Here is a 17,141-nt window from a genome sequence, read left to right on the forward strand (position 1 = left end):
GTTATATCATCACTATAGCTCTTATGTGATGGTTGTCGGTTACAGAAACTCCCATATAAGTTATTGTATTTTATATACATCAGTTATTGTATTTTTACATACATTTCAGAGTTATGTTGTATCCTTGTATATACACATAGTTAACATCATGTTTTTAAACAACTTTTCTTTATATTGCACTTGTTTTAAATGGCTTTTATATTGAAATGAGTTCAGTTAAGTATTCATGAGTTGAGAAGAGCCAAGGTAAGTGTTTCTTTTAGATTCCCTTTCAAGCCTATGTTGTTTTAGATTTTCAACTCGCATACTCGTACATTCAATGTACTGATGCCAGTTGGATTGCATCGTCTTATGATGCAGACACATGTAATTGGGGTCGGTATTCCGGCGCATCGTTGATCCAGTGAGCAGTTCAGAGTCTATTAGAGGCTTCATAGACAGTCAGATGTTAGTTCTTTAGTCTTTTCATTGTCATTATTCCATGTTGAGACTTGAGTTTGCCTTAATGGCCAATTGAATGTTCCTTTATAACATTCTAGTTTATTATATGAACTTATCTTTGTTGAGTTTAAGTCTTCTGCTGAGTTAAGTAAGCCAGGCCAAGGGTTCGCTTTGGGCCAGCGATCGTGTTCGGCCAATTGAATATTCCTTTATAACATTCCAATTTATTATATGAACTTATCTTTGTTGAGTTTAAGTCTTCTGCTGAGTTAAGTAAGCCAGGCCAAGGGTTCGCTTGGGGCTAGCAATCGTGTTCGAGTGCCGGCCACGTCTAGGGTGTAGGCACGGGGTGTGACAAACTTCGTATCAGAGCACATAGTTCAAGAGTCCTAGGGAGTCTATGAAGTCGTGTCTGTAGAGTCCTAATTATCGATGTGAAGCACGCCACATCTATAATTGGGAGACTGCAACATTTAGGAATTCCTTCACTTCTTTCACATTCTTTTCGTGCGTTAGAGTTTGATCTCTAAAAAGTTTCTTCTAATTCGTGCTTGCGCGTCATTTTAGATAATCATGCCTCCACGAAAAGCTGCTAGAGGTCGTCCTGCGATACGCAATGTTGAACCACAAGAGCAAGAGTTACCCAATGCACATGAAGTTCAACCGCAAGGCGAAGTCACCAATGATGAGTCAGGCTGTGACTAACCAGGTTGGTCAGCAAAGAGGAGCTCAACAAGAAGAGGCTGACACTTCGAGGATTCATGAGTTCTTGAGAATGAATCGCTTAAGTTTCACTGGTTCGAGCACTACTGAGGATCCAGAGAACTTCTCTGAGGAACTAAAGAAGGTTTTCGAGGTGATTCATATTGCTGACACTGAACTAGTTGAGCTAGCTGTATATCAATTGAAGAATGTTGCTAGGACTTGGTTTGATAAATGGAAATAGGGTAGAGCTGAGGATGCACCACCTGCGAGTTGGGTATGTTTTGAAGAGGTTTTCTTGGGGCGCTTCTTTCCCCGAGAATTGAAAGAGGCTAAGGTATAGGAATTTCTAACACTTAAGCAGGATTATCTCAGTGTTCATAAATATGGGTTAAAGTTCACCCAACTATCCTGATATGCTCCGGAGATGGTTAAGGGCATGAAGAGTAGAATGAACTTGTTTGTTGTTGGGTTGGGCCGTCTATCAAAAAAAGAGGGTCGGGCAGCAATGCTTATTGGAGACATGGATATTTCAAGGTTGATGGTCTATGTGCAGCAGGTAGAGGAAGAGAAGCTGAGAGATAGAGAGGAGTTCAAGAGCAAGAGGGCTAAGACAGGGAACGAGTCCGGGCAGCAGAAGAGTAATGCCAACCGGTCATCTTTCCAATAGAAATAGAAGAGACATGCTCCATCATCTGCTAGTGCACCTGCACCTAAGAACAATGGTGAGTATTATGGTTAGAATTCTAGAGCTAAGCCTGCCTATTCGCAGGGAAGTGTGGCACAAGGGGGTAGTAAGCCTTCTGCCTGCGCCGAGTGTGGTAGGAACCACTCAGGTATTTGTTGTGAGGGCTCTACTGATTGTTTCAAGTGTGGTCAGACTGGGCATTTCATGTGAGAGTGTCCAAAGAACAAGCAAGGAAATGGTAATGGGGGAAATAGAGCCCAGTATTCTTCAGTTGCTCCACCAAACAGAGCTGCACCTAAAGGGGCTACTTTCGGTACTGGTGGAGGAACAAACCGCCTGTATTCTATCAACAATCGCCAAGAGCTAGAGGATTCACCAGATGTTGTCACTGGTATGATTCAAGTCTTTGACTTTACTAGTTATACTTTGCTAGACCCAGGAGCGAGTTTATATTTTATAACTCCTTGTGTTGCTATGAACTTTGATGTTATTCCTAAGCAACTTAGTGAACCATTCAGCGTTTCTACACCTGTTGGTGAGTCTATTCTAGTAGAGAGAGTCTATCGTGATTGTCCTATTTCCGTCAATCACAAAAGTACTATGGCTGATTTAATTGAGTTAGACATGGTAGATTTTTATGTCATTCTTGGTATGTACTGGCTTCATGCCTGTAATGCCTCGGTTGATTGTAGAACTCGAGTAGTCAAGTTTCAGTTTCCAAATGAGCTAGTCTTAGAGTGGAAAAGCAATTCAGCAGTGCCTAAGGGTCGTTTCATTTCGTACCTTCAGGCAAGAAAGTTGGTTTCTAAAGGGTGTCTATCACTTAGTCCGAGTTAATGACTCAAGTGTTGAGGTACCTCCTATTCAGTCAGTTCCAGTAGTAAAAGAGTTTCTAGAAGTCTTTCCAGATGATCTTCCCGGAGTCCCTCCTGAGAGAGATATACTTTGGTATAGATCTTCTTCCAGATACTCGTCCGATATCTATTCCGCCATATAGAATGGCACTAACAGAGTTGAAAGAGCTTAAAGAGCAGTTGAAAGATTTGCTAGATAAGGGTTTCATTCGACCAAGTGTCTCACCTTGGGGCACTCCGGGCTTGTTTGTGAGGAAGAATGATGGTTCCCTTAGGATGTGTATAGATTACCATCAGTTGAACAAGGTTACCATCAAGAATAAGTATCCTCTTTCGAGGATTGATGATCTTTTCGATCAGCTTCAGGGTGCTTCCTGTTTCTTGAAAATTGACCTCAGATCAGGTTACCATTAGTTGAAAGTAAAGGAATGTGACATTCCAAAGACAATATTCAGGACCCGTTATGGTCATTATGAGTTTTTGGTCATGTTGTTTGGTTTAACTAATGCACCAGCAATGTTCATTGACCTTATAAAAAGAGTCTTCAAATCTTATTTAGATATGTTTGTTATCGTCTTCATTGATGACATACTAATCTATTCAATGAATGAAGAGGATTATGCTAGCCATCTCAGAATAGTTCTTCAAACTTTGAATGATAAGGAGTTGTACGCCAAGTTCTCTAAGTGTGAGTTTTGACTTGAGTCTGTGGCATTCTTGGGTCACATAGTTTCTTGTGATGGAATTAAAGTTGATACTCAGAAAATTGAAGCAGTGCAGAATTAGCCTAGATCCACATCTCCAACTGATATTAGGAGTTTCTTAGGTTTAGCTGGCTATTATAGAAGGTTTGTAGAGGGGTTCTAGTCTATTTCATCCCCTTTAACGAAGTTAACTCAGAAGACAGTGAAATTTCAATGGTCTGAAGCTTGTGAGAAAAGCTCTCAGGAATTGAAGAAGAAGTTGACTACTGCCCAGTTTTGACCTTACTGGAAGGTACTCAAGGTTTTGTGGTGTATTGTGATGCATTTAGAGTTGGTTTGGGTTGTGTCTTAATGCAGAATGGCAGAGTTATAGCTTATGCCTCCAGACAGTTGAAAGTTCATGAGAAGAACTACCCAACCCATGACTTAGAGTTGGTTGCTGTAGTATTCACTTTGAAGATGGGGCTTCATTATTTGTATGGTGTTCATGTTGATGTATTCACTGATCACAATAGTCTTCAATATGTGTTCACTCAGAAAAAGCTTAATCTCAGAAAAAGGAGGTGGTTAGAGTTACTCAAGGACTATGACATGAGTATTCTTTATCACCCAGGTAAGGCTAATTTTGTTGCTAATGCCTTGAGCAGGTTGTCTATGGGTAGTACCGCCCATGTTGAGAAAGAAAAGAGAGAGTTAGCAAAAGATGTGCATAGGTTTGCACGCTTAGGAGTCCGACTTATGGATTCCACAGAAAGAGGAATACTGGTGACGAAGGCAAATGTTCATAAGCAAAGAGTATTAGCTTTTGAACAAGGGGTAGATGGTGTATTGAGATATCAAGGTAGATTGTGCGTACCTATGGTGGATGGACTCCAAGAGAGGATCATGGAGGAGGCTCATAGCTCCGGATATTCCATTCATCCGGGTTCCACAAAGATGTATCGCGATTTGAGAGAAGTGTATTGGTGGAATGGCATGAAGAAAGCATTGCAGAGTTTTTTGCTAAGTGTCAAAATTGCCAGCAAGTGAAAGTTGAGCACCAAAGGGCCGGTGGTTTGGCGCAGAATATAGAACTTCTAGAATAGAAGTGGGAAATGATTAATATGGACTTCATCACAGGTTTACCTAGGTCTCGCAGACAACACGATTCTATTTGGGTGATTGTCGACAGAATGACAAAATCAGCCCATTTTCTACCAGTAAAGACTACCCATTCAGCAGAGGATTATGCCAGGTTATATATTCAAGAAGTGGTAAGACTTCATGGAGTCCCAGTCTCCATTATTTCAGATAGAGGTGCACAATTTACTGCACAGTTCTGGAAATCTTTTCAGAAAGGTTTGGGTTCGAAAGTGAACCTAAGTACTGCCTTTCAACTTCAGACTGATGGGCAAGCAGAGCGCACTATTCAGACTTTAGAAGATATGCTGAGGGCTTGTGTGATTGATTTCAAAGGGAATTGGGATAATCTCCTACCTCTCATTGAGTTTTCTTACAACAACAGTTACCACTCTAGCATCCAAATGGCTCCTTATGATGCTCTTTATGGGAGAAGATGCAGATTTCCTATTGGATGGTTTGAAGTTGGTGAGGCAGGATTGATAGGACCAAATTTAGTTCACCAAGCTATGGAGAAGGTGAAAGTGATTAAAGAAAGATTGAAAATGGCACAGAGTCGTCAAAAATCCTACACTGATGTTAGGAGAGGGGCGTTAGAGTTCGAAGTAGATGATTGGGTATATTTGAAAGTTTCACCCATGAAGGGTGTTTTGAGGTTTGGTAAGAAGGGGAAGCTTAGTCCCCGATATATTGGACCTTATCGCGTAGCCAAGAGGATTGGCAATGTAGCGTATGAGTTGGAGCTACCATCGGAATTAGCAGCGGTTCATCTGGTGTTTCACATCTCCATGTTGAAGAAGTACATGGGTGATCCTTTATTGATCATATCAACTGAATATATTGAGATCAAGGATAGCTTATCTTATGAGGAGATTCCGGTTCAAATTCTAGATCGCCAAGTTCGCAAGTTGAGAACAAAGGAGGTTGCGTCAGTCAAAGTCCTTTGGAGGAAACAATTTGTTGAGGAAGCTACTTGGGAAGTTGAGGAGGATATGGAGAAGATATATCCACATCTCTTTGAATCCGAAGAAAATGCAGACCAAGGTACTAATTTTCTTCTTAGTACTATCTAAATTATGAGTAAGAATGTTATTTGTTTGCATTTTCTTGTTGGGTGTTTGAACTCGATGTTACTACCCTTAGCTTAGTAAGAGTAAATCTCATTCGAGGACGAATATTCCCAAGGGGGAGATATTGTAACATCTCGCAACTAGAAAGAACTAGAAGGAGGTTTAAAATCTGGAAATAGTTATTCCCAAAGAGATTTAAAATGTTTTCACATTTAAATAAGAGCGGAAATTGAAATTTCCAAAGAGCCTTCGGGTTAGTTTTTAGAAAAGAGTAATAACTTTCTAAATGAAGCAAGCAGGGAAACTGAGATTTCCAAGATAGCCTTTGAGCTAAGTTTTTGAGGACTAATCTCAAATCACAGAAGAAGTATGTTTTTAAAACATAAAGAGCTAATATATTTTGGGATTAGTATTGAGCACCGATGTGGGGGAGAATTCAGACAACTCACAACCCCTATAAACTATGTAGCCACCATGGGTAGAAAAGGGTCATACTTCTTAGATGAACCCTTCCCACAATAGACTAGTGGATCCACTTAGTAGTTCAGGTCCTATACCTTAGGCCGAGTATAGGATGCACTGGCAGCGTGAGGTAGATCGCTGTATCATCACTATAGCTCTTATGTGATGGTTGTCGGTTACAGAAATTCCCACATAAGTTATTGTATTTTATATACATCAGTTATTGTATTTTTACATATATTTCAGAGTTATGCTGTATCCTTGTATATACACAGAGTTGACATAATGTTTTTAAATAACTTTTCTTTATATTGCACTTGTTTTAAATTGCTTTTATATTGAAATGAGTTCAGTTAAGTATTCATGAGTTGAGAAGAGCCTAGGTAAGTATTTCTTTCAGATTCCCTTTCAAGCCTATGTTGTTTTAGATTTTCAACTCGCATACTCGTACATTCAATGTACTGATGCCAGTTGGCCTGCATCGTCTTATGATGAAGACACAGGTAACTAGGGTCGTCATTTCTGCGCATCGTTAAGCCAGTGAGCAGTTCAGAGTCTGTTGGTGAGCCTCCTTGCATTCCGGAGGATCCATTTCATTGTTTTCTAGTTTAGTTCATTAGGATGTTGTGACTTTGTCCCAACATCCATCTCAGTTGTTATTAGAGGCTTCATAGACAGTCAGATGTTAGTTCTTTAGTCTTTTCATTGTCATTATTCCATGTTGAGACTTGAGTTTTCCTTAATGGCCAGTTGAATGTTCCTTTATAACATTCGAGTTTATTATATGAACTTATCTTTGTTGAGTTTAAGTCTTCCGCTAAGTTAAGTAAGCCAGGGCAAGGGTTCTCTTGGGGCCAGCAATGGTCTTCGAGTGCCGACCACGTCCAGGGTGTAGGCTCGGGGCGTGACATAAGTGGATTTTTTAGAACAAGGGCCTATGATCATTTCCCAATTCCTAGCCTAGATTATCTTAGCAGGACCAACGAGGCAAGTTCTAGATTGACACATACTGCATAGGCATATAATTTTCTCACACACACTTTGCACGTTGTTTCATTATCGAATTATTGAATCACCTAGTCCAAGTTTTAGCTTAAGCCATGCTATCATACCAGTTCCTATAATGTCACATAAAGATCCAACACATTCAACTCATTAAGCCTATGGATCTAGCACATTTCAAAATTTGGACAGGTATCAATTTCATGCTTTTATGCCATCATGCTTTCATTCTTTCTATCTACGTCTACACATACAATCCTACACATGCCGGTTCAACAAAAAAGTAAAATAGTTTCTTGGGAAAAAAGAACACGGGCAAGAAAACCCCAAGGGAGGGTTATGAGTTGGGTTACTAAGACTTCACCATATCATTCACAACCCATTTACCACACCCTTACGAAAAAATGGTGCAATTTCCCTCAATGCACAAAGATAAAAAAAATAAACATAAGGTGAATCAAACCTGTGGCGCATAAGCGCTCATGACCCATCAAGATGTGGGTGGGTACAGTTTCCCGGAACCCGCTGAATCAGCAACAAGGATGCCATCGTAGCGCCCTCATCAACAACAGAAACCATCAGTAGTGCTCCTCAAACCAGATGCACCTGCAAACTCCATCTTATAGGATCTCCTTAAATGCAACTCCTCCTCAAACAGAGACTATCTCTATGAAACCTTAATCTCCTGCCTTTCTCTTTTCTTAGCTTGGTGGGCCTCTTCAGTATTGGAAATCTGCACAGAAGAGCAGTGGTACTTCCCAGCCGCTCGAAAGAGGCCAGGTGGTGTCATAGTATCGCCAAAAAGTGCAGCCATCACCACTTCATCCTCCTCAACCTTAGGTGCAGTCTCAGGTACAGTCTCAACAGGCGCTACATGAGCATCAACATCGAAACGAAACCTAAACAACTCTGTATGGAAAGTGGTAACATCAATAGTGGGTGAATGCCTCTCCAATACTCTCAACTCAAATGCATCTAGCCGCCCGTGGACAACCTGAATCTTAGCATCCATCATGCACTCCATACGAGCCTCAAACTCCTCAACAGATCACTTCAGTTGAGATCACTTCATCCATGGCCTCATGTGCTGCAACAAGGTGACCATCTGAGTCTCTAGTTTCTGGACTCGGGCCAGAGGTACTAGAGTGGTCCCTGTAAGGGGAGTGGCTCGGGATGAGCTCGCAGCCTGACTGGTGGTGGTGGAAGGGGGATCCTATGCATTCGCTGTAGTTGGAGGTATGGAAGAATCGGTAGCCTGCTCAACATGTCCGGCCAAATCTGCACCCAAAGCTGGTAGGTCAACCTGTGGTCCCTTCCGCGGTGCCGCAAGATTAACATCATCTTTAATGAGGCTGACGTCCACAGTCTTGGTCGCCTCTGTCAACTTATCACAATTCTAAATGGGCACCGAAGTCTCCCTATATAGATCAAATATAAGACAAGGGAAGGCAAAGTAGTGGTGGTCTTAAAGGCTCACTCATGAATCTTAGCAATCAGAATTTGGGTAAAATTGAGTTTAAGTCCCGCCATATCAACTGCTAACATCACAGCCTTATCCCATGTCACAACATTGTCCGCCTATTTAGGGGACAGTCTAGTACGCACAATGGACCAAAAGAACTTCACAGTGAAGCTCAGAGTTTCCTTTCTCATATGAGATGTAGTATTTTGCACCCACTCAGTGCTCTCCCTATCCTCAGTAATATGATGGGCCATCCATCGTAGTAAAGTCTTTCTCTGCTCGACATCCATATGAAATGCCCCACTCTGAACAACCCCCATCATGTAGTCATAATTTGCTGTATTAATCGACATAGTGTAGGTTGAACCGTAAATAAAACAATGAATAGTGGTCTCAGAGATGTCGACAGAAAGTTTCACACCAATGTAGCCTGTAGTAAGGGTTGAGCTTGTGGCTTAGCCCATTCAGGCATATCATTGCGGATAGTGGCGGCGTATGAGGCATATAACTCGTAGGTCATCTCCTCACTGAACTTGCCCGGACTCCATGCCATCCAATCACACTTGTGCCACTTGAGCAACTCCTCAATAGCAGGCATAGTATGAAGGCAACATGTAAGTACCTGACGCTCCTTACTAATAGTCCTAGCTTTTTTATATTGCTCGTTCTGGTACTGCCCATCATAGTGTATCTGGAACAGGCCATCAACACACCACATGTTTGGCTCGGTGGACAACAAAACATGGAACATAGGAATGCCTGGTGGGTCATGAGCCTCTTCGAAGCTAGTGGCATCAAAGGCAGAGGCCGGTGTGCCCCTGGAACTAGAGTCGGAATGCGACTCCTCAGTATGTTAGGGCCCCTCCTCAGAGTGGGGGCAACTACAGGAGTGGTGGAGGAGGGATGCTCCTCGTCAAAAACAACCACCTGCCTATTCCGGCACCTCGTGGTCACAGGGACAGTGGGGAAGCCTCTAGTTTGCCTCAGTGAGTATTCTTCACTACTGGACCCGTTAAGAAGTCGATACGAGGGTGCAACCGACTTTGACTTGCCTCTTCTCGAGTAAACGAGTGCCTTTTTTGGTGCCATAGTACATGTGGAATACTTGTTATTACTTAAAGAAGTAAAAAAGAACCAAGGAATAATTTTAGAACCCCTTTAGGACTTCGATAAAAGTTTAAAAAAATCACAAGCAGTAGATGTTTTGTTGTGACCCACTGTGGGTACCTACGGTCCATCAATAGAATGATGAGTCGTAGGTCCCCTATGTAGGTCATGGATTCCTTTTTTAAGTCTCTGATGTTGGAGCCACGGATGTGCAGAACGGTCCATCGATGGAACAACGGACCGTAGTCCACATCGTCGTTCACAACTTAGTAAATAATTTTATGCATCTAATACATGGGCCATGACCTACAGTCCGTAGGTAGACCTACGGTCCGTCGGTTGAGGCCATTGACCAGAACTGTGCCAAACATGAATTTCCAATGTTTCAATTAACATAGTCTACATAACAATCACCAATTACTTCAAGTCCAAACATGCATTTCAGCATATTATGTGGTAGTTTATCATCCTTAGGGTCGATTATGCAAAATTTGATTATTGATACAGAGACAACGAAACCCTAAGTCAAAACATCCAACTAGACCTATCAAACCCAACTTTTCAAGTTAAATCTACAACACACTCACCCACCATCTTTCCAAGGGTAGTTTCTAAACTAAATTTCAACAATTAAACAAGCAATTCACCACCCAAGGTTAAGTTCAACTTTGTGACTTTATGATTAAACAATAAAAAAAGAATTCAAAGTTTTGGTGAAATCGTTTACCTTTCAAGTAAGCAAAGTTTGTGAGTGTGTGATGTAGTAACTGTGTGCTCCTTAGACCGACCTTGACACTGAACCCGGACAAGAATGATTTTGTGGAAGAGAAGAAGTGGGTAAGAGAAGTTTGGGAGAGATATAGAAGAAATAGAAGTAAGATTGAAATAAAAATGGAAGGGGAGGATTATATGGATGTGATGTGGGAGTTTAAGGGATGAAATATGGGAAGTTTGACGGTTTGAAACGGTTGGGGGGAAAGAATGAAATGGGGAATGTGTTTAAAATGAAGGCTTTATATTTTAATTGGGGTCCGGGTCGGGTCGACTGTAACCCTAACTTGGACCCACGAAACCCCATCGACGGTCCGTCGATGGGTATCATGGTTCACTCCAACACAGAGAAAATCAGAATACATACATGGGATCTACGGATCCACGGTCCGTGGGAGGACCGATGGACAGTCGATAAGACCCGTAGACTACTACCTTAGCTAAATTTGTGCAGATTTTTGCTTTTTTTCCCAAGTACTCCGCCTGGTACATATTTTTGGTTGGTTCAGGTACCACACTTGGTATAAGATATATCTTGGTTGGATCGGCTACCATGTCTGATACATATTATTGGTTGGTTTGGGTACACGTCTGGTATGAGATATCCATCAGTTGGCTTGTGTACCACGCCTGGTATAGGGTCTACATCGCTTAGCTTGGGTATTATTCTTGGTACATGTATTTTTCTATGTATTGGTTCCATGAGTGAATTAGGATAGCTTCATTACAATGTTCTTAAGCATGTTTGTTGTGATTATTTTTTCTAGATGAGGACTTCTTGTTTATGTTTCTGACTTTGTTTATAAATGCACGTTGTCTAGTTTTACTGAGTTGTGGTTACATTTTCATATTTGTACAATTGTAGCTGGTCGATGATCTTATCGGTAGACTGCTGACTTTATGTACTGATACTGCACTTGATATTCCTTTGTTGAGTACATACATATTCCATTGGCTGCTACACTACCTTAGTTGTGACTCCAGCGCTTCCTGAATCCAAGGGTAAGTTTTTCTTTCAAACTGCTATGGGTTCATCTTTTACCTATGGTCTATTTTCCAGACTCACACTTCTTATTTTTCCTTTGGGATTGCATCCTCGTATTCTAGACTAGTAGATGTTTTGGTACACGACTTTCAAGATCCAGGAGGTTTGGTTTCCACATAGGTTTTGTTGACGATTTTGTTTAAAATTTGTTTTACTTATAAAAAATATTGTTTTAAAACCTATTACATAATTGTGTATTTAGTAGATAGTTGGTTTTCCCACTAGGGGTGTAGTGTGGGTGCCTCTCTCAACTGGTTGGATTGTGACAAGGTTGGTCTTAAAACCCTAGGTTAGTTGATCTTATTGTACCAAAACAAATCTAGTGGAGTCTTGCAAAATGGTATGGAGATGTTTGTACTTTTCTTAGGAAGGCTACATGACTTAAGGAAATTATCTCCTATTTTCTTCTTTCGTGCTATAACTTGAATCCAATTAGTATCTAACTTCATTCATTCTTGTCCACTAATGGTTGACACCAGATTTAACGAAGTGACGACACTAGCTCCAACTACAGTACATGTAGTGTGAGGATGAGGAAGGGTCGGAAAAAAGGGTCGGGGTATAGAAAGAGCAACACCCACCAGGGGTGGAGCTCAGGCGACGGATGGGATGAGACTGGCGAATGCTACCCCGCCCAAGGATCGTGTTTAGAAGGAGATGGAGCTAAAGCGTGAGAAGGATGTGGAACCTATGATAGTGATAGACGTTGGAGATGCATGCCTTCCCACTATGACTTCTAAGGTTGTTCAGTAGGTGCTGGCCTTTTTGAGTGGGATAACGGGTACTAGAGCCACTCCTACTATGTCATTTACTCAGGCCCATGAGCTCGTCACATAGGTACTGTTTCTCAAAGGATGGATGAAGCTTCGGGTACTAATACATTAATTTTCCTATTATTAGGCTTGTTATCATTGGGACCGAGCATGAGAAATCAACCAAGTTTCTAAAACTGAAACCTCTGTCATTTCATGTGCTGAGAACAAGAATCCTTTTGAGTTAATCTGGGATTGTTATGAGAAGTTGCATAAGTTGGATATTGGGCAGCAACATGTAGTACATTTTGTTACTTTTCAGCTATAGGGGGATGCTAAGCAGTGGTGGAGGACTCATGTGGAGTGTTGTTCTTATTTTTGCCTCCGCTAACTTAGTGTAACATCCCGAAAATTTGTAAGTTAAACTCGAACCAATCTTCATTGGTGAATAAGATTGTACCGAGTGATTCTTGATTGTTATTAGGTGTTAAGATCGATTCTTTAGCGTGAATGATTTTGGATATGAATTAAGGTCTCCAGAATCCCCTAGCACAAAGTTGAGTTGAAAGTTAACATACCGATTGAGTTTCAATATGGCATTTTACTTAGGTCAATGCCAAATGATCATATCTCTTAGCACATAGAGAATTAGGTGGTCCATGACCTACCAAATTAAAGGTCTTAGAGTCCTCTTTCCAATGCCGCCAAGTTTTCTTAATTTCGAGCTCAAAGTAAAAAGTTATGGCCGTTTTGGTGAATCCACTCTTTTAAGACATCTAAATCATTTTTACAGGGGTAGTTTGGTCTTTTCCCTTTTCTTATAAACCGAAGACATGTTTTTATTCAGCCAAATAAGGGTCTAATCAACGTTAAACCATCTTTTCATGATCTTTAGCACTTAGAGTAATTAGAACAAAGTTCTAAGAGGAGAAAAAACTAGGTTTCAAGCGTCTTCAAGTTTCCAACGATTTTCGCCAAGAACCATTGTTCTTTCTAGGTATGTAAGGCTTCTCACAATATTGGACTTGTTGGTCCTCATGCCCTACATCTCAATTTAGTCAAGAAATCGTTATATTTGAAGGATTCGTTCGTAGTTCTTTATTTTTAGTTCAATTCATTAACAATAGAGGTTTTGATTCTTTTGTGTTGTGAACCTTTGGTAGAAAGTTATGTTTTCAAAGAGATTGTATGAAAGTTCTCATGTAATTGTGTTGGGTTTGAGAATCAAGAAGAGTTTAGGAGAAATTTCCCAATTTAAACTAAGTTGGGGTCCTAATTTAATCTTGAAAATTCGTTGGGTTGCTGGAATGGCATGGGGAAGCGCGCCATGATAGCACCAAGGCTGAACTTCAATAGTTCAGGGCCTGGCGCGATGCGCCAGTAGTACACCAAGGTCTAACTTCTGAAGTTCAGGCCCTGGAGCGATGCGCCAACAGTACACCAATGAGTTCTAGGCCAATCTTTCCTTACTTCATCCGGCACGTGTTCCTTTAAGTTGTGGCTACGTTTCCATTACCTGTATTAGCTTCTATCGACTCTATTTACCTTTGATAATCCCTACATATCCTAATTACATCTCTTAATGTGCATTCAAAACTAAAGTGAGTTTAAGAAAAAAGTTCAAGAGCCTTTATTGAGTTGATTTTGAGTTTTTGAGTTCCTATTCTTTTTGAAATTCTATTCTTGATTATTGAATTGCTATATGTTATGCATTGAGATTGTTGAGTTGATTTGTTCATGTCTATATTTCAGCATGAACCCTATGAATTAAGTATTCTTGAGATGAGTAGTATCGTTGAGTTTTGAGTTCTTGAGTTCTGAGTATTGAGTTTTCTATATTGTTATTGAGATCCTTGAGTTGATTCGTTCATGTCTATATTTCAGCATGAATCCTATTTTGAATAATAAATTTTGACAATCTTTTAAAGCCAACAATTGTGTTTTAAATTGCGTTTTTGAGGAAGTAAGGAGGAGTTTGAGAGAGAGTATAAGGGAACTAAGTATTTCCCAAATATTTAATTTTTACATGAAGAAAGAGAGTATTATTATGAGAAGAAAGAAACTTTGATTTCTTAATGAGTTTATAAGTTCAGAGATATTTCAGAGCAATTACCACTTTTAAAAGGATAGTTTGAGCAATTATCTCAAACTAGAGAAAGAGTTGTACTATACATTTGAGCATGAGTATATATATTATTGGGAGTATTATTGAGCACCGATATGGAAATGAGTTCAGACAACTCAAAGTACTCATAAACCATGCATGTCAACACTGGTAAAATGATCATACTTTTTAAATGACTCATTATTACTTTCGAGCATAGCTTAGTGGATCCACTTAGTTTAGGTATTCTATACCCCAACAAGGAATAGGACAGTTTGACAGTGTGGGTGAGAGGATGTATCATCACGTAGCTCATAGTGATGGTTGTTGGTTAGAGAATCTCCCAAATAGATTTAAGGTGTATTTTTATAAATCACTTATTATGTTGAGTTTCATAGATGATTAAGTGTTTTTGTTAACTTTAAATGATTCCATTTTTTAATCCTTTACATTCAGTTGAGTTCATGTTTTACCTATTGCAGTTCTTTCATTCAGTAATTTTCACTTCGGCTATATTACATACTCGTACATTCAAATGTTCTAATGCTATTCAGCCTGCATTGTTTTATGATGCAGATGCAGGTCATCATGATCATTAACATGTGCTTCGTTGAGATCAATCTACACTATAGTTAGTTTTTGGTGAGCTTCCTTATATTCTGGAGAACTTCACATTTACTTTCAGATTAGTTGTTTTAAGGTGTCGTGGGTCTTCTCTCGATGCCTATCTTGAACATTAGAGGCTTCATGGATAAATAGAGTTGAGGAGTCTTTAAGTGTGTAATCTCTTCCTTGAGATGTTTTTGCAAACTATTAAACTTGTATTGTTGAGTATTTTACAGGCAATTTGAGTGGAGTATTTACTTTGAGTTTAAATGTTCAAAAATTCATTTTTAAGCTTTTTATCGCTTTAGTAAGTCTTCCTCTAAGTAGTCGTCCATGCCAAGGGTTCACTTGGGGACCAACAATAGTTCCCGAGTGTCAGTCACATCCAAGGTGTAGGATTGGAGAATGACACTTGGGCCTAGTTTCATGCTCTATTCCTAAAGAAGTATGTACTCAGAGACTACAAGAAAGATGAGTTTCTAGCACTTGAGCAGGGCAGTATGTCGGTTGCAACTTATGAGGCTAAGTTTCATGTTTTGTCTCGCTATGCTACCAAATTGTTGGGAACTGAGTAAGAGAGGATCCTTTGTATGTAAAAGGTTTGAAAATTGAGTTCCAAGTCCTATCTACGCATATGGTTCTGTAGGGAAGAGCTTTAATAAGGTGATTGGCTATGTGAAGAAGTTGGAGGGAGTCAAACAGGTTGGACATGCAAAGGCGTTGGCCAAGAGACCCAAGATTATGGGTAAGTTTATTGGTTCTTATTCTAAAAGTTCTAATTAGTAGGCTTATTCAGCTCGTCTTATTCAATCAACCTTTCCAGGTTCTACAGGTGGCCATTATGGGGTCATTCAATAACCTCTGGCTCCTAGAGGACATGTAGCTTCTTATTCTTTTGCTAATAGGCCATTTCTTGATCGAGGATGCTTTAATTATGGTGACTTGGGTCACTTTAATTGGGAATTCCCTTTTAGACAAGCAGGTAATCATGTACAGAAGTATACTAGAGCTGTAGTTCCAATAGGTAGATGTTGTAATAGGAGCACTCTTAGGATGGGAAAGGTAATAACTAGGGAGACCGTAGGAACAGAGATAATGGTAACGAGCGAATGGGAGTGGCGTAGCTAGATGTAATCATTTCCCAGACTAAGGATAAAGCTCAATTTTATGCCTTTCCAGCCAGATCTTAGACTAAGACGCCTGATACGGTGATAACAAGTATTATTCTTGTGTGGGACCAGATGGCTTCAGTTTTATTTGATCCAGGATCCACATAATCTTATGTATCTTTTAAATTCTTAGGTCTTGATTTAATTTGTAATACTCTTAATACTCCAATTCATGTTTCCACCCCAATTGGGGAGTTTGTAGTAGTGACCCATGTATATCATTCATGCTCTATGGTGTTTGCGGGTCTTCGTACTTGGGTAGATTTGGTTACACTGAATATATTGGATTTTGATGTTATCTTGGGTATGAATTGGCCATCCTAATTAACCTTCTAGCCCAGATAAAATATATGATTCTTATTTTCTTAGGCGTGTACACACCTTCCTAATAATGTTTCCACCCTAATTGGAGGAGTCTCTAGTAGTGACCCATGTATAACAGTCATGCTCTATGGTGTTTGTGGCTATTCATACTTGGGTAGATTTGGTTACACTGGATATGTTTGATTTTGATATGATCTTGGGTATGACTTGGCCATCTCCTTATCATGTTGAGTTAAATTGTTATGCTAAGACAATAACTTTAGAGATATCGAGTAGGAATGGACTGGAGTAGGAAGGTGTGTATATGTCTAAGATGTAAGGATCATATCATTTATATGGGCTACAAGGCTAGTAGGGATGGGTTGTTTAGCCTACTTGGCTTATATTTGGGATGTTAGTGCCAAGTACCTGATAAACGGTCAAACTACACCTCATCCAATACTAGGTGTAAGCGATCGTTATCTAGTATAAAACCCAACAAAGAGTTGGGGTCGAACCCACAGGGAGCGGTACAGTACGGAATTCAATTAAGAAGTAAAAGTTGTGATTCTAATCGGTTATAGAAGTAGACATTATCGAAATCAAACAAAGTAAGTTAAAGGTTTGACAACGAATGTCAGATGGGGGGTTTAAAAGTGTCAATTAACAACTATGATAATCACGAAAACAGGGGAGTAGACAAGTAGATGGAGAATTATCAAGGATGTGATTGATTATAGGCTAATTTAACAATATGGGTAATTGAAGTTTATTAATAAA

The 17,141-nt window shown here is 40.0% G+C and overlaps 1 protein-coding gene across 1 annotated transcript; it reads left to right on the top strand.

Annotated features, from left to right (window-relative positions):
- Positions 1 to 1,057: 1,057 nt before the first annotated feature.
- On the top strand, positions 1,058 to 7,627 carry LOC125855803 (uncharacterized). The gene is made up of 5 exons (XM_049535498.1): positions 1,058 to 1,336; positions 1,388 to 1,480; positions 1,916 to 1,979; positions 2,043 to 2,222; positions 7,554 to 7,627. The coding sequence occupies exons 1-5, from the start codon at positions 1,058 to 1,060 to the stop codon at positions 7,625 to 7,627; spliced, it is 690 nt and encodes a 229-aa protein (XP_049391455.1).
- The last annotated feature ends 9,514 nt before the right edge of the window (positions 7,628 to 17,141 follow it).

Source organism: Solanum stenotomum, chromosome 2 (genome assembly GCF_019186545.1).
Source record: "Solanum stenotomum isolate F172 chromosome 2, ASM1918654v1, whole genome shotgun sequence".
Taxonomy (NCBI): Eukaryota; Viridiplantae; Streptophyta; class Magnoliopsida; order Solanales; family Solanaceae; genus Solanum; species Solanum stenotomum.